This window comes from Aptenodytes forsteri, unplaced genomic scaffold (genome assembly GCF_000699145.1).
Source record: "Aptenodytes forsteri isolate BGI_AS27 unplaced genomic scaffold, ASM69914v1 Scaffold119, whole genome shotgun sequence".
Taxonomy (NCBI): domain Eukaryota; kingdom Metazoa; phylum Chordata; class Aves; order Sphenisciformes; family Spheniscidae; genus Aptenodytes; species Aptenodytes forsteri.
The window spans coordinates 3,895,165-3,916,712 of record NW_008796165.1 but is presented as its reverse complement, the minus strand read 5'-3'; the positions used below and the strand labels follow the sequence as shown (position 1 = coordinate 3,916,712).

The 21,548-nt window shown below is 47.8% G+C and overlaps 1 protein-coding gene across 1 annotated transcript in view; it reads right to left on the bottom strand.

Annotated features, from left to right (window-relative positions):
* Positions 1–21,548, bottom strand: part of RNF220 (ring finger protein 220) — a 242,851-nt gene that overhangs the window by 219,761 nt on the left and 1,542 nt on the right. Inside the window, exon 2 of the mRNA XM_009287448.2 lies at positions 16,895–17,635. Within this exon, the coding sequence (XP_009285723.1) occupies positions 16,895–17,519 (625 nt within the window). The 5' untranslated portion in view covers positions 17,520–17,635. The remainder of the gene's footprint in view (positions 1–16,894; positions 17,636–21,548) is intronic.

The following is a 21,548-nucleotide window of genomic DNA, read 5'->3' as shown; positions in this document are numbered from 1 at the left end:
CAGGGTCAAGGTATTTGAAAGGCTGAATTCAGCTCTCCATGAACTCTGCTATAAAAACTCTCCGGAGAGACTCCGCCAGCATGTCTCTGCTTTCTCCCGTGGAAAATCCGGCCTTTCTGTTTTCTGCACCTAGGCTTCCTCATCCTCCTTTCAAGCTGTTAGTCAGCAGGTCCACAGGGCTGGGGAGGGGTAGGGTAGGTCAGTGGGGGCACGAGTGAGACAAAAAGCTAATTAAGCAACATCCAGCCCTTGCCTAGAGAGCAGGGAAGCATCCGAGGAGCAGTGGCTGGGAGGCACAGTGCTAGTGACACCACTTGCACAGCATCTCTCCCACGCTTCCAGGGATGCGCGTGAGAGGCGCCGAGCCACTGACAATGCCACGGCTCTCATCAAGCAGTGTGCCGGCGGGGAAAGGACCTCTGCCCTCCTCCTCCACCCCAGCCCCCTGCCCAGCTTAATAAAATAAACTCCTTAAGGCAGGGGCTGCAAAAGAGAGGAGCGCCCTCCGTCCCCCAGACCATTAAGCCTCTCAAAAGTTGGAATGGGAAGGAAGACAGACAGACAGACAGACTGACTGTGCCAAGCAGCTTAGGAAGGCCCCAGGAAGAGATTGGGCCATGACCAGGAAAGCCTGCTCTGGACAGTGGGCTGGATTTCAGCTCCTGGCTTCTCCCAGCTGCGCTCCCCGCAGGCACGCCCAGGCTGGACAAACCTCCCCTTTCTGCTTTTTGGGGTGGTTCTTTTTTCACCCGGGACCGGCACGGTGCCAACAGCAGGGCAGCTGCCCTGGGGAGAGAGGCTCCCCAGCAAAGATGTCGCCGGCCCTCCAGCAGTGAGAGTGCCACCCTCCTGCCACTTGCCGGGGCAAACGCAGCCACCATGGGGACCTGGACCACCAGGGGATGGGATGGAGGAACAGAGCAGCATCACCACTCTCAATCCCTCCAGCTTGACCCCAGCACCATCAAGCTGTCCCTTTGGTCCCACAGTTTCCAGATAGGAGCTTTCTGGACCCAGGAAAGAATTGCAAAGTCCTGCTTTTATTCAGTCCTCCTTTTAAATGACATCTCAGGCACCGTCAGCTCTCTTAGACCCCTGCCCCAGTACTTTAGCAAGTTTCTCTTTCACTCTCTTAAATCAGTGGGTGGCCTTGAGGTGCAGAGCTATGATCACTGCCTCTGGAGAGCCACATCCCCTCTGCCCTGCTGCAGTGGGTACACAAGGCTACAAGCTCCCTATCAGCTCATTCACGCCTCTCACTGATGTGTTGCGGTGTCCAGAGACAGGCTGCCCTGGAGTCTCAAGGAGCCAGGGCTCTCCTCCAGCCCCAGATGTGAGCTCCTGCACCCACCGGGAGCAGGACCCACGGGATTTGAAGGACTCACACCAGGTCGGAGCTGGATTTGTCTGTGCGCTGGGGAAGCACCTTTGCATCATCCATCTGTGTCTCCTCCAGCATCACCCAGCTTCCAGCAAAGGAAATAGCAGTTCATCTAACCCCCAAACATCACAGCTCTGTACTCAGGCAGGTGGACTTACTCTGAGGAGGATGAAGGGATATGAAGCCATTTATAAGGAGAGACCCAAAGGGAGGAACTAAGCCACCCCAATCAGCACATAAATATCTCCTTAGTGAATCAGCCTGCTAACAGCACCTTCAGCAGCCAACAAAAGACCTCCTTGGTTACCCACCAAGGAGCCCTTCCTCCCCCCAGCAGAGCAGGGAGTAGGTGCCTGGCACCCCAACAGCCGTGACTCATCCGCGAGGTGTGACAGTGCTACCGGCAGCAGGAAAAATAGAAAAAATGCTACCACCAGAAGAAATCTCCGTCAACTTCCACAAGGAGCAACCTCTGGAAACCGAGCGAGGCTCCTGCTCTGGCCCCTGTGTGGCCGGGACTGCAGAAGTTACCCGCGGGACTTCTCCAACCCTCCGTACATCAGCCCAGGGAAATGCAGTACCCAGAAGTGCAAGCTGAGGATGCAGGAGACAGAAGTTTGCTAAAGATACACGCACTAAAAGCTGCTCAGGCAAGCTGTGCCAATAGTCTCATTCTTCATGTAAGAGAGCTCCCTCTAGGTTAAACACTCGGGTATTTCAGAAGCCATTGCTCATTTTGGAGTCCACGCTCTGCCCTGATGCCTTTATCTCCAGAGAGGTGTCTGTCAGTCGGAAAGCCTGCAAGCACCCCAGAAAAGGTGGGGTTTGCTTTCCGCCCGCAACCCGGCCTTCCTGCTGCAGGCACCGAGCGCCCGCGGCTCTGTGTGTTGTGTGCACACACGTGTGCGATGCACGTGCCCACGTGTGTTCCGTAAATCACAGGTCCTCGGTATTTCACCCATCAGAGCTACTCTGATGTGTTCAGCTGGAGCTACACCAGGGAAGGAGCCGACACGCAATTTCTCCGGCCCCAAACCCAATCGTTACCCTGCTTTGAAACACGTATGAATTATTCCACAAACTGATGAGCAGGGGAGTTCAGCAGAGGCTTTCAAATTCACAGAACTAGAAAAATCAGATGGAAAAGACTTAATGCCGGAAAATGCAGGCCCGTTCCCTGCAGTGGGATCCCAGGAGCTTTGTGCAAACTAGTTTTAAACCCTGAAGTCTTTAATACAACTTCCTGTTTTATTTTTATTTTGCCTAGACTGGTATTTACTAATAAATATGCAGCTCGCTGTGTACAGAACAGCAGGTAGCTCCCATTTACGGCTGTATATAACTGACTGCAGTATTCAACACCCTTACTTCGCTATGCAGTATAATACTCACAATAAAACACATACCGTATTTGCAACTGTGTCCATGCTACTATTGTGGTACGTGACACACATTAAGAAACAAATTCAGAACATAGAAAAGAATTTACCATTTACACAAAAAAAGATGCGTTGGGATTTTCAATAAGTTCTAGCATAATACAGTATCATTTTTATATCTTGTCTGCTCCCTTGGTCTTGCCGATTTAATACGTTTTTTCTCTCTAGAACCATAAACCTATAGGTTGTGTATAGATTTTTTTAAACATAATATACAGTACCAGTGTGTATTTATAAAACTTTACCATAGAAATGTAAGAATTCTCAGAATGACTCAGTCCAAGGACCATCCAGGCCAATATCCTGTCTCCAACAGTTTTTCCCATTAATGTGGATTAGGCAGAAAATACAGTTTACTACAACCTCGTTTTATATCACCACGTTAGTGATAATAATACTGCCTTGAGTGTAAATGCTTAGAGAGCACAGTGGACAGGGAAACAGCATCGTCCTCACAGGGAGGGAAACTGAGGCAGGGGAGATGGAGATTATATATATATATAAAAAACTTATTTTTTTTATATATATATAACTTGATGGAGATTATATATAACGAGGAGCCATCAAGAGCCCTGGATAGCACCGCCACCCGCTCTAGCCCTTGCATCCCTCCACGCAGCCCTGCCAGGCACCAAAAGACGGGCCAGAAGCCCGGGGGATGCTGCCCTGGGAAGAGTTAATGGTGGAGGTCTCAAGTCTGAGCGCTGCAGGTGTCTGCTTTTAATTCTTTGCTGCTCTTCTCCCAAACAGCCCAAGGATTTCCACCCTCCCTCCTCCTTTACAAATGAGTGTTTAGCATAAGAAGAGAGGCAAGAGGAGCCAGGGTGGCAGGGAGATCTCCTACAGCCCTTTCTAGGCAACCTGAGCAGGCGGGAAAAGGCAGCTGGCTGGAGCCCAGCGAGAGAGCAGGGACCATGGGACGAGTCTTTTCACATCTGGTTAAGTACTGCTAAACCCTCCGACGAGCTGCCTAATTATTGCAACACTTCTGCCGAAAAATTAACGTGCTTGGCCGGCTGCACTGGGGCAGAAAGGGTAGGAAAGCAGCTGTCAGGATGCAGGCAGCGATGGGAGCACCAAGAAAAGAGGTTTGCAGCACAAGAGCACAAGAGAAAGGCGGGGAAACTCTGCCCGCAGGGATCCTGTTGAGAAAACAGCCTCCTCCCTGCTTTTTTTGCTGCACAGCCCCCAGGAGAGGACAGTGCCAACAGAGTTGTTACTCTAGCAAGGGCAGCCCTTGCAAAGAGCTCAACAGAGATGCCCTGCCTACCAAAATCAACGGAACGACTTGCCAGCATCCCCAAAACTACACGATTATCCTGAGGCCCCAACAGCAGGGCCAGGAACAGGACCCGGGGCGCTGGGCTCCCCTCTGCCCGGCCTCTGCTCACCTCTCCTTCTTGCTGAGCCCTCATTTCAGTAACTTCCACAAAATCCAAGCATGGCACCTTATTTCTGTAGGTCTCTATAGGTCCTGTAGGTACAGTACCACTGAGGGAATATCATTCATATGCGCATCTCCCTGCAAAACCCACTTAAAAAGGGCTGCAGAAAGGATACCAGTAGCTCACGGGTACTGCTCCCCCAGGACAGCAGTCTCCATGTCGGGTTATCACAAGCGTGCCGGTGGGTAAGCCTCTTTCTGCTACAGCTGCGGTGGGATTAATCTCTCTCCCTAGACAAAAAGGTGGGCTTATTTCCCAAGAGGTGTCCAAGTACACCCAGAGAGCTCAGCAAAAGCAGCAGCCCGCTGGGTGCCTTTTACCCACAGACATTTGATGAAATTAATGACACAAAAGTAAGTATAAAGGCTAAGACAAATAGAACTGGCAACAACTTGAACCTTTGGCCTGTCCTTTGAAAGTCTCTGGCAAGTCTCAAATCTTCTTGATCTGCTCACTAAAGGGATGACTGTCCCACAATTATTTTCCAAGCATTTGTTGGCAAGTTGCAGGAGGAAAAAGGCATTTCACTGAAGCTGTTAGTACAAAAGCTCAGCTCCAGCCAGGGCCCTGGACTCCACTTCAAATTATAATATTTTAAGTACCTGAAAATAAATATTTTGTCAGCTGCTGAGAATTAAGAAGTAGCTTGGACCTTTCAGAGAGGGGAACCCTGCGGAGAGCGGCGAGCCTCAGAGAGTTAGTTGCAAAACAAGCTTTGCCCAAGCCATTCAACCTGTCTAGCACACACACAGACTCCCCTCCCGCGCTCCTGGCTCCTTGCAAGCTGCCCAGAGCCTTCTGGGGCACAACAGGCTCTCATGCACCCAGCAGCTCCTTCCCAGCTGGGAAGCATGCTAACGAAAGGCACTGGAGCAGCACTTCACTATAAACTGGATGCTATGAGTAAAATGAGCATCCCTGAGACAGCAACAGCAGCGTGTCAGCGCTTCCGACTAAGAGCTGCCAGTCCACTCCAGCATTGCTCATTGGTGCTGTTGGTTCACGCCGTACCGTGCACAGTCCAAGGAATTTTATCCACGAGGATTAAAAATACTCACTTTTGTTTTATAACATCTGACTGTGACCAAGCACCTGGATAGATGTACCGGTCACCTCTCAGACCCCTGAGCCACAACGAACACTGTTCATCCTCCAGCAAGGGCGAAAGGAACCCACATAAAGCAGAAGATCTCTGGTTTTCCAGCAGAGCTCAAAGAGTTAAATCCCTCTCCCTTCCCCCCAATCTTTCTGCCTTTGGCCTTTAGATCAGCCCTGGTTGCCAATGAGGACTCATCGAAACACCACGAGGCTGGGCCTGTCAGGAAGGAAACCAGCGCGTCCAGAGTTTTGTTGTTCTAAAGACTTTTTTTTTTATTTTATTTTACTGCTCAGGAAGGAAGCCAGAGCCTGTGCTTCGACTCCAAGAATGTCGATTACTCATCCTTCCCTGCATTATTTCTTTTATCTCTCACTTTTATCTACCTTACTCCAAATTTTCCCCCCCGGTTCTTTCTCTACCATTCCTAACCACTGTTTTCAGCTGTTCATCCCAGTTTCACAAAAAAAAAAGAATCTGGCAACTGTTTCTTCAGAATAAATCCCAATGATAATGTTTATTAAACAAGCCTCCATCCCTCCCCCCATGCAGCCTTTTCAATCCTGGTGTAACCATCCGGGCACCACGGTTATAACCACTGCTCTAGGGCCGAGCACCTCCGAAACATGAACACAACCACCCTCAGCATACGGCTGTGCTACGAGAATATCGTAACCCCTGCTTTAAAGACGGGCGATGAGAAATGACTCCGCTTGTCCAAGGTCAATAGAGTCCACAGCACAAGCACGACCTACGCTCAGGGCTTTGCCCGGGCAGCCCTTCCCTCTTCCTGCTCTGCGAGGCTGCAAGGAGAAGGCACGCTCAGCTCTGCCGATAAACGTGCCCTTCATCTTCAATACCCCCACGCCAGTCAAGCTAGAAACGTGCAACAAAAGTAAAATAATCGGTATGTGACGAGTTGATGACACATTTCCTTAGCTGCAAGAAACGTGGGTCCTGGATCACCCAAACGTCAGTGAGCCACCTGAGTACATAGCAGAGGGACTGTCGGCAAGTGGTGTCTAACTGCCTTCTCCCAGGGTCTGCAAAATCCATCACACCACCTGGGGATTTCCTTTTCTTCTTTGCCCAGGTGCAGCTAACAACCCAGACACGACTGGCAACATCTGGGAGAACACAGACCCAGATGTTTCTCATTGACATCGTAACCTTCCCCAGCCTTCGCCAGGGCGTGCCCGCTCCCCGGGGTGGGCGCCCGGGTGGGAGATGCACATGCTCGAGGGCAGAGTTGGGTCCTCACAGCGCTCCTGGAGAGAGGACCAAAGGTGAAGCATTTTTTTAGTTTAAGGCCCCTTCTTCCTTGAGATGTGCCGTAAAACCTGAGGCTGATCTGGGGCACACCATGCACAGCTTCCCCAGGCTACAACACCCACAGCATCTGAGTTACGTGCAAGTGAGGCCAATTCAAGTTCTCTCTGCCCAGCTCTGTCTTGCTCTAACACAATCCTCCCCTGTTTCCACAGTTAATGTGTTGTTTTCATTTTAAGAGGGGAAAATAATGAGATGGTGGGAACATTACTTCTGGCTAATGGAGAGAGAGATCTGCAAACTTTCACAGCTTACTTTTTGCAGTATATCCTAGTCCTGATCCAAATATCATCATACTTATTTCAGTCCTGGACCCAACATGGGACAGGACACAACATATTGGCCAATTAAGACAGAAATAACTTGTAGCACTTTTCTACTTCACACTTACTCAAAGACCTCTTGCTGACATTAAATTTCTGGTCTGCAGACTCCCTGTTTCCCCCATTACTGAATCTCCAGGCGCCTTCAACACAGCTTCCCTGAACACGTTAGCCCCAAACCTTGAGCGAAGGCAGGCTGCTGATCACCATGCCCCTTCTGTAACCAGAACAACACTTGGAGAGCAACACTTCTGTGCATTAACCCAAATATACAGAAAGGAGGGAGCAGCACAGATGGTGGCAACCAGCCCCAGGAGCAGATACCACAGGAGCAGCACCAGCAGTCCTGTACAGGGCTGTGCACTGAGCAAAGTGCAAAACCAAGGGTGAAGAAGCAGGGTTATAAGAGTTTAGCTGCTCATTCTCCCCTTCTCCTGTCTAAGGGGCACCTCCTGATGTATGAATCCACTCAGGCTGGCAACTTTTTGATTGTGACCGTTAAGTTTCTCTGCTCGTGCTCGGTGCAGGGTTACCCAGGTCACTGATTGCTCCTTCATCTCCCCAGTAAAACAAAGGCCAGTAGTCAAACTGCCTCCTTGGGGAGGCTGAAGACAAGAGCTCAGGAGGGAAAAGCTGTCACCCTGGCTAAGGACTTTGCTGGAGGCTCACCTCCAACCTATAGTGCTGGTAATGGGAAGTGAAACTGGTTGGCAAGGAGGAGAATAAAGAAGAGAAGGAAGTGGGCTTCTGCGGCCCCCTCGACGGTGCTGCAGCATTTTGCCTGCATCCCTCTGACCTGCCCTGATACCCGGTACCCAAGATGGCACTTTCCACCCATCCACAGCCATCAGGACCTCGCAGGATCCTCTGCTCTGCAAACAGTGACGAGGAGACAAGGTTCCCTCTAGCCAGCATGGGCCAAAGGTTGGCCTGGGTGTGGGGTGGCTCTGCCACGGCACAGCCAGGCCACCCTGATAAGGCTTTCGCTCACCCAGCCCGAGGTGCAGCACCCAGGATGCCGCTCACCCCCGCGAGCCCTCCTCCCCACTCGCTCACAAACACCCTCGCATCGCCTCCCGCACAGCACAGGGGCTTGGGTGGGGGCCCCGGCAGGGAATTTCGTGGAGTCTCCCCCCAGACAGGGCTGGGACAGGAAACTCCTAAAGAAATCTTCAATATTGGAAGCAAGGTTGGAGCAGAAGGCAGAGCTGTAATCTGGTACCAGGTCTTTTCCCATTCCGGCACAACTGCCAAAGCAGGCTCTCTGCAATGAGGGATTATTATCTTATGCCTCCTTATAGCAAGGGATGTTGCAGGGCACACAATTTCACATACTAAATGGCTTTGCAAGTTGTTTCTTAAAGTGTGGGGAAACAATATCAAAATCAGATTAAAAAGTCGAGTCATTTGTAATTAAAAATATCTTAATTTGAAACAAAGTATCAAAAATCCCAATAGCAAGAAATGGGTCGTCAGGGCAGTCCCCTGAGTTTTACTTTTTGCTCTGTCTACAAAACCTATTGCATTTGGTGAGTCTCTACCCCAGCGGCACGCTGCTCGCCTGCAGACTGATGCCCCGGCGCTTTCTGTTTTAGTCTTCATAGCAGAGCTGCAAAGTGCTCCACCTTCCTTCCAAGGAACGAGCCCGCGCTCGGAAAACCAGCCGTGCCAGCGAGCCCAGCATCTGCAGCTGGACGCGTCCTGCCACCCTCACCCTGCTCTGGGCTGCAGCATGGCAAATTTGCAAAGCACAGGCAAGGCTGCAGGACTGAACCAGCAAAAAGCTCATGCGTAAAAGCTCTTGTGTCTTTCCAAATTAAAAACTTGACGTTGTTACTGTGGTGACAGCCAGTTACTAAGAATCGGTGCTGCTGGGGAAAACAAGGACACAGTTTCCAGCTCTTCCTTTTAGGGGTATCCAGAGACACTTAGTGCCTTCCTTTTCCCACTGCAGGACAGCCAGGTATTCACAAGAAAAAGTACAAAACACATTCTTGCTCTGCAATTCGGTGAGAAAGCAGATCTTGGCCTCAAGCTACCAAAAAAGGAAGGTTTTAAAACAAAACTGATTAGAAACAATATCCCGAGTGAGAAAAAATACTATGGAAATGTCCCACACCTGAACTCAAAGAGCAGTTTCACTGTCACCAGGACTCCCTCCCCATGTTATCTGCATTTAAGACAATAAATCTCTCTTTGCCCCGCTCCTTCCCAACATTGCTTTTCTCCTTCTTCTGTTGCTCTGGGTACTGCTGCAATTCAAGATGCCAGCAAATGGTCGAAGGAGAGAAGAAAGTGATGGCTAAAGAAGAATGCCCGGCTTATCGCAACCACCATCCAGGGTTTAAAAAGACAAGACAAAGAAGAAGAGGACGGGCACAGAGAGTACCACAGTCCACAGTACTTCTCCAGTCAGAGCCTTCATTGACTTGAGGGCTAGGTCCCAGAGAAGGACTGCCAATCTGGCCAATAAATACCCTAGCAGCAACAGGAAAATACTTCAGCACTAAGATGTAAAGAAAACTGAATTCAGGGCGATGAATTTGCCCCGAATATCTGTAACCTGTGAGTTTGTATACACAGGGATCGCTCAGGTCAGCAGAGCCAAGCAGGCAAACAGCGAGGTTGCATAAAAGGGGAGAAAGACGCGTATACAGATTACATGTGTAGATCTACAAAGAAATACACATCCACTTTTTCAGAAGATGCTGTATAGGAATCCAATCCCACATTAAATTTCCCACATAGAAATCCGTTATTCCCAAAGAATTTCAATTGCTTTGCATAGCTAAAAAATGTCCTCAGAAGTCCCCAAATCTGCTATTCCATCCTGAAGGAGAGAGGTGAAAAATTCATAGGCCATCAAGCAAACTGACATGATCGAAGACCACCAGTGACATGAACCGCAGGATGAAAATTGTCACAATTTGCTTTCAATGGCTGCTTTTCCTGGAATATGGTATTAAAAGAAAACAACTTCGTCCCCACTATGAATTTGCATTAGAAATCCATAATAAAAATAAAGCTTAATATCATACAAATGGGTACAGTTCTCTATAGTGCTCCTGATGCAGATTAAGGCTAGGCAGATTTTAGACGACAGTTATTTACCTCGGTCTAACACCACATATGCACAAATGGAATTTATTTTATAGCTGCAGATATTAGCCAGAAAAGGAGATGAGAGGAAATCTTAGTCTCATGTAAAATATAATTACGTCTGTTTTCTACTCCTTGGAAGGCAAACAAAGAGGGAAAAATGAATCTGCTGCTAGCATTTAATGGGACTTGTCTAAATGATATCAAACAAATAACAACCAGCAACAACTCACAAACACCTTCACTTTTATTTTTTTCCATAGAGGAATTCCAGAAACTAAGACCTCGTTGCCTTGAACACTTTCACTCCTACAGAGCAGGATTAGGCCCATGCTGGAGTATGACTCTTTCCTTCGAGACCTTCAAATCATCAAAGAAAGAGAAAAAAAAAATCACGGAGGCACTAAAGCTTATTCTCTCCCTCCTGAAATGTACGCCCATTCCCCCCGACTTCTCCCAGTTCCTTACGCAATCACCGCTGATCAACCAGGAAACTGTTGCTAACTCTTGAATTTTGCAAGTTAGCAAGTAAAATAATAAAACAATGTTTTAACTGTCAGAGATCCTGGCTCGCAAAGTGCACTTTGGTCATTTCCTTTAATAACTGTAGTTTAGCGGTAATGATTTATAATAGTTCATAATATTCTACTAACTGTACTATATTAATAATACTAATACTTTGCCCTTGCCTAGTGTCTTCTGTCAGAAGATATCAAAGCAGCACACGCCGCCGTGAGGGAGGTATCGCTATATCCCTGCTAGGGATCGGGAAACCGCGACTCCGAGCCGTGCCCAAGGTCGGGATTCCTGGTCCCCGACCCAGCACGGCAGCCACCAAGTCTGCCTTCACTTCTCCTGACGTAGTTTTGTGACAGCAGTCGAGCCTGATCGATGGGACTGAAGATTTAATGTGATTAAATCCTTCTCGAAAAGCAGGGTTTGGCCAGTGGTTTGGGGGCCGTGGTTTTGACGGGAAATACCGAGCGAGATGGGGAGTTTGCCCTGCAATTGTACGATAAATACACTCACACCAGCATTCAGACACATGGGGCAAAAGAGGAGTGATAAATATTTACTGCGCCCCTGCCCATCTCTCCGGCAGGAGATGGATAAATATGACATTTAGGTGTTGCTCGGCGCTCTGAGGACGGCGGGTACGGGCCCTGACACCAACTCCTGGGGAGTCCAAAAAGGAAGAGAAAGGGCACGAGGCATCGCTGGCATGGCTGAGACGACATGAAAGCTGGCCGGATGGCAGCGGCTGCGCGGGGAAACATTTTGGAGGAGAAAACAGCCCCAGCCCTCCCCCTCAAACGATCAATTAAAAGCCATCCTTCTGCCGAGAGCCGGGCGAGAACAGCAAATGAGGGCTGCGAGCAGAACAGCCACCCGGCCGGGCTCTGCATGACAATTGATGGGAAGGGGAGGCCGGAGGGGGCGGCGGGGGAGGCAGCCCCGTCCCTCCTCTCACCATGGTGATTAGGTATTCCGAGTGCGCCAGATAGCCCCAAATAACAGAAAGAGAAATATAAACTGGAGACCGACAGATCCAAGGCAGGCCAGATGGCCCCGCAGCCGGCAGGGGCTGCTCCCATCCAGCCCTTCCCCACTTTAACTGTTCAAACATTTCTTTATCCCGACAAGACAATTAAGCTGAACAGCATGGAAAGGAGTCTCGGCAACAGTTTGCAGAAGGAGCGGGAAGGTTGTTGCCAGAAAAGCAGAAAAAGGAGGCGATTGCTGTATACTCCAAGACCTCCTTCCACGCAGCGCACCTAGCTCCGCGAGGACGCCGTGTTTTCGGTGGTGAGAGAGGGATGGATGCGTGGCCCTCATCTCTGCTACTGCCCATCATCTGCCTGCCCACCCCTTCAGAAAATTCACTGTTGCTCCTTCACTCCTCCTACATCACGCAGGGCACTGCACGATGGAAAGCAAATGTTCCACCTGATTTATTTCATCATTTCATAAGCAATGTTAAGCTTGCAATTTCCCATGGTCACGGCTGATTATTATTAGCAACAAAGCGTCACTTCACGTTAGACCCCAAATTTTACCAGCCTCATAAGTGGTGCATCCCAGCAGGAAGAGTTGTGAGAGTGAGCAATGGATGTGTGCACGTGTGGATGTGTGCACTTGTGTACGTGTGTATTCCCCCGTCAACCCATTGTTCTGCCACAAAATATAAGAAGAAAAACCTTCTTCCCCTCCAGTACATGTACATATGTACACACACACCTCTCTACTCTACGTAGGTCCCAGCCCATAAACACAAAGCCCAACACGCACATGTCTGATGGGGTGGGTGACTGTAGAGACAGTCCTCGGTCTGATTTCCGAAGCACTACGTTATTCAGGAACTCAAGCTGTGGTCATCATAGCCCTGATGTTCATCACCTGAAGTGCAATTTACATTTGATCAATAACGAACCAGTTGTTTCAAAAGGAAAACTAACTCCGTGCTAGAGATGGTCTTTAAAACCCTAAAGCGGAACAAAGAGCTCACTAACACGGCGCACAAACTCTCTTGCAGGGGAGAAACTGGTTGCAGGACAAACTGACTGTGCCCAGATGACCAAGGTTAAATATGATCATAAAAAATAATAATCAAAACAATGTTAATAAAACCACCCCCACTTTACCCACCAGTCCCAAGAGACGAGCGAGGATTGCAGCGTGCTCACCAGTTCAACCGCTCGTCCCCAGGGCAGACCAGGAGCTGGGCAAGAGCCACCAGCAGTAGCAGGGGAAACTGAGGCTAGAAGAGCCAGTGGCCAGGATGTAGAAGGTCACCTTGACACATCAGGCTGTGCTCCACAAGAAGTCACAGACAACATAGGATGCAGCAACAGGAAACCATCTTCTGTGGTCCAGGGAGGCTGGGGGCGCGGGCAGCCTCGCGGGGACGGCAGAGGTGTCCACCCTGACAAGGTCCAGCTCTTTGCCAAGAGGTCCCAGCTTCGGCACGGACCTCTGCCCGTCACTTTGTGGGAAAGCGATGCCATGGTGACTGGGTACAGAAGGCCACTGGGACAGATTTTATTAGAAGCAAGGAATAAAACCAGGGATCTTTTTTTTTTTTTTTTCTCCTGATTTTAAAACAGGGCTATAGATCTCTTTTGCAGAAAGGAACATGCCATTTATTTCCACTCCTTCTAGGAATCTCAACTATTGTACGCTTATTAAAAGAAACCCATAAAATATGTCTCCCAGTGTCTTTAACACATGCTTTAAAAGAAGCCCCTAAACTCTAACAAATGGCATTATTTTTCTCAGTAAGCACCTAAGAGAACGGGCTGATCCAGCACACGTTACATCTGCTTCTCCCTGGAAAGTCTCCGCTTTTCTACGTGCTCCCTGTACACTCCATCGCTCCGGATCTCCTGAGTACCTGCATTTTACAGCAAGAGACAACTTGGCCAAACACAGACATCACAGACCAATTTGCTGAGTGACAAGGAGCATAAACCCACCCAGATGCACCCCGAAAGAGATGCTGTCCCTTCCCGGGATGCACGGGTACAGGTACCGCTGGCAAGCAACACCCTGCTTTAAAAGTAAGGAAAGGTTTACCCAAAAGGCTGAGCAATCTCTACTGCACAAATACATATCTTACAGGGCCAGGTGCTAATCTGGCTTACACCAGCACATATCCCAAATAATTTTAGTGAATTCTGTGAATTTCCTCCACTGGTGAAAAGAGGATGAGACTTTGCTGCCATGGTGCAGAGGACTAAATAGAGCAACTTCCAAACACTCCTTGAGATGAAAATGCCTGACTTTGGATTCTCATTTTGCTGCAAAGTATCTCAAGCGTAAACCTATTTTTCAGGAAGATTAAAACTCAGTGCATTGAATTCCTTTTTTTTTTCCCCTTAAAAAAAAAAAAAGCAAGTTTCTTAGAAAATCACCATTTAAGCTATGGGGTAAAATAAACATTTTAATGAGCTATTCAGAAAAGGTGCTTGTGCAGTGGTACAGAAGAATATGCAGTGCAATCACAGTAATTCACCTTCCATGTAACACAAACCCTTTCAGGAATCTGAAAAACACAACTAAAGGATTGAGCTCTGCAAGTCTGAAAAGCACCCGTTAGACACGTAAAGGTGTTGCTGATCTAAGAAAATGTTACAATTTTTGCTCGCTGTTGTCGAAAAGCCGTGTTACATTTTTGCCTAGAATCTGCAGCCACCTACCTGCAACAGATTCTCCATCAGGAGCACAAGTAGGCAGCTTTTACAAAGGGTTGTACATAACAATTACACAAGCAATCCACAAAACTTCTCAGAGACAACCACCCCCCCAAAGGATGCATTTATATAGAAACTCCAAAAATACATATGCAAATGTCAATGCAAAACAGGATCACGATTACATCTGCAAACTGTGATCTCTCAGATTCCTCATTGCGGAAGTTTTTCTTTTCCGATGGTCAACATCAAAGATCATTAGGATCCTCTAAAAAGCTCCGCCGCTCGCTCTCTCGGCCTCCAGCAAACACACCCATACATGTGTACGCACACACCAAATAAACTCGCTCTGTTAATGGAGCGAAGTTTCCATGGTGCAGTATCTATATGTGATGGGAATACGATACAGAGCCAACAGACATATTTAGTGTACACTGTCCTGGTAGTTACGGAAGAATTTTAATGTTGGTGAAATATCAGGGAAGTTGCATTTGCTCAGCTCTACCGTGCAGCAAAGCGTCTTAAAGAAATTTAACAATACGGGTAAGAAAAACAACAAAACAAAACACCTTCCACTTCTGCCCAAGTTTTCAAAGCCGCCTGCAAAGTTTTTATTCCGCTTCCTTTCCCTGGCAAGTCCCTTGCCGCAGCGCTGGTGGTGGGGGAGCTGGGTGTCACCGTGCCTGCCTCTCGCACACGCCTGTGCAAAGCCCCGACTGCTCCCAGGAAGGAGAGGACCCACGTTGGGCACGCGCTGTTGGCAAAGGCAAGGCACGGCGGTGGATGTGGATGCGTCTGTCTGTCCGCAGCTGCGCTCCATGTGGTCTAATTCATTTAACAGATTTACTTCTTTAAATGGGGTATCTGACAGGATTTTGCTAGCAAGATCCATAGCAGCTGATGCGCTCTAAATTCATTTAGCTAGCGGACCCGTTCCTCCGCCGCTATCTCCCGGAGAATTCTTTCGAGCAAGCTTCATTTCCACAGCCAGGTTATATCGATAAGGGAAAGAGCATCGACAAAGATGTCTCTAAGCCTTGCCATCTCACCTGCCTCCCCCCCAGGATAATTATATTACCAGCTTATACACATACACGCTCCCACCTACAGCCGCTTCCCTCACGGACCCGAAAGAAGGGAGAGGAGATGCTGAACAATGAAAGGAGCTTACGGCACAAAAAGTAGCACCGTCGGGGGTGGATCAGAAGGAGAGGGGGGAGACAGATAAGAGATCGCATTCGTAGTGCAAGGAATACACGGCTTCTGCCTTCGTTGGGAATCGTCCCGCCCTCGCAAACACCGACATAAAAGACACGCAGCATATTTCAAAACCAAAGAGAGATGGATTTACAAGGCAGGTTGATTTTATGATGACTTTTATTGAAAAGGTACGCTGGGTTTAGGCAGATGCCTTTTAGCGCCGGTAAGTTAGCACAGTGCCTAATTCAAGGAGACAGCCTGAGGAAGCAGCGCCGACAGGGGAGAGCGAGCCACAATGTCTCTATTACTCTCCTCGGCATCATAAAGGGGAGAAGAAAAATCGCGTCTGAAAGGGAGAGGAAGGAACGGTGCAGCAGTTTGGTTTTTTTTTTTAAATACAATAATAAGAACAACAACAATAACACAATTGTTTTCTAGGAAGAAAATTCAACAGAACAAAGGAGCCCACATGAAAAGCAAACCACTCGCTCCTTGGTCTACACATCTGGGTTTACAGGAAACTCTAATCTTAAGTTAGCGCTCTTCTTCGGGGTACCACACTGCTGCCCGCAGACCACTCCCCATCGTGGGTCACCTCCCAGCTCAGCAAACCTGGAAGCCTGCCCTTCCCGGAGGACAGCTCTGCCCCTCTGTGTTAGGCAACACCGCAAGGGACAAGGTGACGGGGGAGCAGGCAGTTACAGTCATGAGCACGTGGACTGGTTTCCTTCAGTCCTACCACCGATCTGGGAAAGGGCGCATCACCTTTCAACAGGCACCGAAGGGGGGAAACACTCAGAGAAAGCACACGGCGTATGTCGGGAAACAGCTTATTGAATTGTAAGAACGGATTTGGGTTTATGTCTCGAGGAGGGAGCTCAATGGCCAGAAATATTCTTACGTTAACCAGAGGAAAAGGTACTTTTGTCCTAACCTGAGGCACGGATCCTGAAGGTGATGCATTTGCTGTAACAACCGTGTGCATGAAGAAAAGGTCAGAAAAAAACACCTGAAGAAGCAGGGTGTACATGTTTGCTGCAAGCTCTGGGAAAGTTTCTGGCTACACACTCCAGCTGAATCCCTGTTTACACACGTATGTGTACCAGCACCTATAGCCTCCCACTGGGGCACAGATAGCTTTCTGCATGGTCAACATTGTCTCTCCAGCTGTGTGCTGGAAGACACGTTTCCTTCAAGAGCACCTCACCTTAAAATCTGTCAATGTCCATTTAGAAGAGATAAGGCAATACTGCATGGTTGAGCTTGGCAGGCAGGAAAGGCTGGTTTTCCTCTGCCGTCAGCAAGAACCACAGCACTGTGGGATAATCACCTGTTGAGTATCTCAACGAGGCGCAACTAAAGAAGAACCAACAAGTCAACGGAGGTACTTACATCTGTCACTTCGGTCTTCTGGACTGGATGAGGTCTCCCGGTCAGAAATGAGGCCAGAAACGGCAAAGATCTTCTTCCCCGTATCATCAACTTTGAGGGAGCCGGGGGAGCTGGAGGGGAGCTGCGTGCCAAACTCATACTCCTTCCCATCAGCGTCCGAGAAGCGTAGATGGGGTGAGTCAGTGTCATGGCAGTTTTTCAGTCGCTTGGCCGGTGTAAAGGCTGACTGGTAGCTCTCCCGGTCTTCAGTAGATGCAAAGGGGCGGAAAGCTCCAACGCCGCTGTGGTTCAACATACTGATTGGGGTGCAGTCCAGGTTGGGGGGTGCAAACTGGGGGTGGAGGTGAAGCAAGGACGGAGGAAAGTCACGGTTTGCAAACGCTCCGGGCACCCCACCTTGCCGGTGATACATGGAGGCAAAAGTATATGAGCCATTGGTAAAGGGAATATGCACGTCCTTATCTGCTGACACGGGGACCCCAAAAGGCCTTGGCTGCTGGCAGGGAATGGAAGCATCACGGCTGGCTTCGGCGGTGGAGGCGAGAACCATCAGTGCTGGGGAGGCCAGCGGGTTGGGGAGGTAGGGTGAGTTCTCCATCTTGAACGCTGCCCGGTGTAAGTCCATCGGAGTCTCTTTCCTCAGCAGGATCGCAAGCGGAACAATCTTCCCTGGAAGGAAAGTACAGCGATGCCTGGGAATGGAGCGGGGAAAATTACTGGAGCATCATCACCCTCCGAACGCTGCAAGGAAACAAAAAAGAGAAGAAAACACAGCCGGTTAGGTTTCTGTGTTCATCTCCCTGGGTCGCTCCAGCAGCAGGGTGGCCACATGTGTTACAACCCACCAGCCAGCGACGTGCCACTGTTCTCATTCAAGAAAATCAATAGACAACTTCACACACTAGTGGAATCGGCTCTGGCCCTCCAGGTTAAAGGGTATCATACAGTGCAGATGAATGAAAGGCAAAGCAAACGTAATAACACGCAGATTTAATAACCCACTAATAAACAAGGTTCGGTCTAAAATTAAGATAGTAACTCCAAATTATAATTGGAATTTTATATGGCCAAAGAGGCATGTACATATAATTGCAATAAACTTGAGAATGCCCACACATACACACACCACTAATTTGCCTGGGGGGGTGGTGGTGTGTGGAACCGACATAAAAATATTTATTGCACGTAGCTACCCAAATAACACAGCATACACGGTTATACTGTACACGACGCCTAAGACATACATAACAGACATGTATTTTCCCTCACTCTCACAGTATATATGTGTAGGTAAGCACTTGCACACACAGTACTTGATACCATCATATATATATATGTACACACCACTGGAATGTAGTAATGTGACTGCGTATGGGTGCGTGTGTGTAATACACAAACACCCAGGCGCGTGCGCGCACTCCCTGTTAGCCAAGGGAGAAGAGACTTCCCCAGTAAAATGCCTGGCGTCTCTGACAATATTTAAAATCATAATGGGTGCTTCTGCCATCTGATCTCTGCAAGCGTCTGCCTTTCGGGTCGGGGACAAGAGAGAATGGATCAGTAATTTTAGTTCCTAATGCACTCACTCTTAAGTAGATTTGTAAACTGCCCTGGATGTGCCATTAACATTTAGAGGAAAATGTTAACAAAATTTCTGCCTCGCATCTTGCTGAGCCTCCTAGGTTGGCTGCAGCCACCCAGCCAGCCACAACCCCTCCCAGGGTGAAAGAAGGGAAAATGCTCCTTTCTGTATCTCCCCCAGTTCACTCCGGCTTTTTGTGTCCTTATTTTCTCCCCCAATCAATCTCGTGTCTTTTCTTTTAAGCTTCCGCTGCCTGCCATTCAGGCCCCACAACCCAGCTTAAAATACAAGGACTATTTCTTTGAAACAATATACCAGCCGCTGGAGCTCAAAGGGCCAGAAAAATCATATAATAATAAAAAGCTGTTACAAATTGTGCCTCTTAAATCCAGAGGGTCAAACATCTCAAATAAAACTTAGTGAAAGAGTGTCTCCCTAATGGAGTGCCTTTTGTACTCCATGAATGAGGGAGCCTAGGTTAACAAAGTGTATGAAATCCAGTCTGTGGCTTTAATGTAGTTCAGCGATAACATTTCCTCTCTCCCATCCTGTACCCAGACGCTCCACTGACTGTTATTAATTGTGAAGACGAGTGGACATCATCTCTCCGCTTCCTCATCTGGCACCCATCCTTACAGACATCATTGCTAAATTACCAGATTATGTATCTCGCATTAACGGATTTGCTCTCTTCCAAATTTTAAATAACTTTCCCGTCGAGTTCTCGCCGCGGAGAGCGAGGGGGAGAGGGAGAGCGAGGGATGCCAAGGGCATCCTGGTCAGCGCCGCAGTCCTGGGTACACTCGCTCCCCTGCTTCACACGAGGCTGATCAAAAACTGAAGGTCAGGAAGCCGCGGCCACTGGCAAATTTGGAGTTGCCGGGGGCTTACGCAACCGTGTAAATATAGATATACACACACATGATTATACATCTAAAGAGATGCATGCAAATAAGCCACCGTTCTCAGAAATAAACAGTCATTAACATGGAAGTGAAACCGAGCAATCACGGGAAAACATGGATTTCCAGGGGAAAAAAAAGCAACCGCCTCTGCCTCCTTTTCTATTTTCACTTGTGCTATCACCCCATTACGTTAAATGTATTTCATAAATTAGTAACCTGGCCGCAACGCTTGACACTCCTGTAGGATACTGTGAATCACTACGGCCGTTTATTCGTTTGCAAACTTCATTACACTGGGAATAAATCAACACATTACAATATCTCAGCCAGCCAAATTTAATTTTTTTTCATCTCCCACTTCCTTTTTCGTTCTCTCTTGTTCCCTTCTCGCCCAGCACCTCCCCACCCCCAGCAACGCGGACAGATTAGACTGCGGCGGACCAGTCATTATGAAAATCTATCGTTAATACACTCCCAATGTCAAAATGTCATAGGTTTAAATACAGAACCCAAAAATAAGAAAACTAACCGACCTTCTTAATTAAAAAAATATGGATTGCAGGGTAATCAGCTGGAGGGAACATTTGGGTGCCGGGAAGGCAGTGGGCACAGGCGGAGTGAGGAACTGCTACTTTTCTGCCTCTATGCTGATTTTTTTTAATTTAGCACCTCGCGCAAATCCAGATTAAAATAACTCCAGCTATTGATCCGAGCAGTGGAATTGACATTAATTTTAGTTCACTTCTCACTTTGCAAAGGGATCAATAGGAAGTAATAACAGCTGACATCCCCGCTGAAAGGAGGAGAAAAGACGGGCTAGAGACAGAAATCGAAAAGCAACCAAATAAATCAGCAGCTACTTTTCCACGGCATCAGACAAACTCCAAACAGATTGCAAAAAGTCTTTGTTGAATTAACTAAACAAGGAGTAGAGGGAGGGGGGGTGGAGATCAATCTATGAAGCTACATAAACTGTCTACCAAGTATGAAGGTTAGACGGACAGACTGAAAACAGTCTATTTTTTTTTACTATTTTTTTTTCATGGCTACCTATATGCATAGTTACCGGGTTTTAGAGCTACCCTGTTTAAGGTGTATACAAATTACCTGTGTAATCGTGTCTGTTACTAATAACAAGGCTAAACGCGCCACAACCAAGACAAATTGAATCAACAGCCTTTAGCTCTGAACCATAAAAAAAAAAATCTCTCACCAAGGAGCAAGTTGTAATCAGTTATCTCTGGCTCAGTTTTGGTTCCTCTGCTTACGAAGGTTGTAGCACTGTGCTGAATTAGTTAAGAGGAAAGTCTGATAAAAGTAGGAGAAGCCATGACAGAGCTGGATTTAGCAGGCATCACAAGCACCCAGCAAGTGGAGAAAACAGCAGTGACCACCGGTTATAAGCATAAAACCCACTTGCTAATCAGCCTGCAAAGAAACACACACATATGCAAGCACATGCACACACCATACGCAGCCACCAGATCTGCAAATCTTTTACTAAAATGCTGCTCAGAGTTCCTATTACTAAATCACCTCTCTGCTATCGATTAAAATAAATAAAACACACCACTCTGGTTTCTACAACAGGTTGCATTTTTGTGGTCTCTCAACCATTTCCAAATGCCAGAGATTAAAATAATGGGGCAAATTAACATTTTTCTCCCTCCAGAAACAAAGTTTTCTGGGGGAAAAAAAATTAATTAACAAGCTATGGGGGGAAAAAAAGATTAAAACAATAGGAAACCCAGGAAAATTGATGATGCATGTAAATTAGGAAAGACCCAGAAAAAAATCACAATTTTCATTTACATTAAAAAGTTTTTTCCCCATAAATGTCAAGTAGGAATTTAGAAATATGCTCTGCGCAGAAAAGCCAAAGATTATAAAACAAAATAATGCCAGCTGTTTGGGGATTTAAGTGCTCAAATGGATTATATATTTGAACCAAACTGGATTTCCTTATAATAAATAAAACAAATGCAAGCTCGAAAGCCAACAAAGGAGAGCTCTCATCACTGGATTAAGATACAAAGGAAAAACAGTTAATTTTTTTCCAACGCGTGAAATATGCCAACTGCAGCCGCACACCCGGGCAGCTGCTGTGAGAACCGGTTTAGGGGGAAAAGAGAAACAAAACAGGAGAGCGGGGAGCGGAGGAACCGGC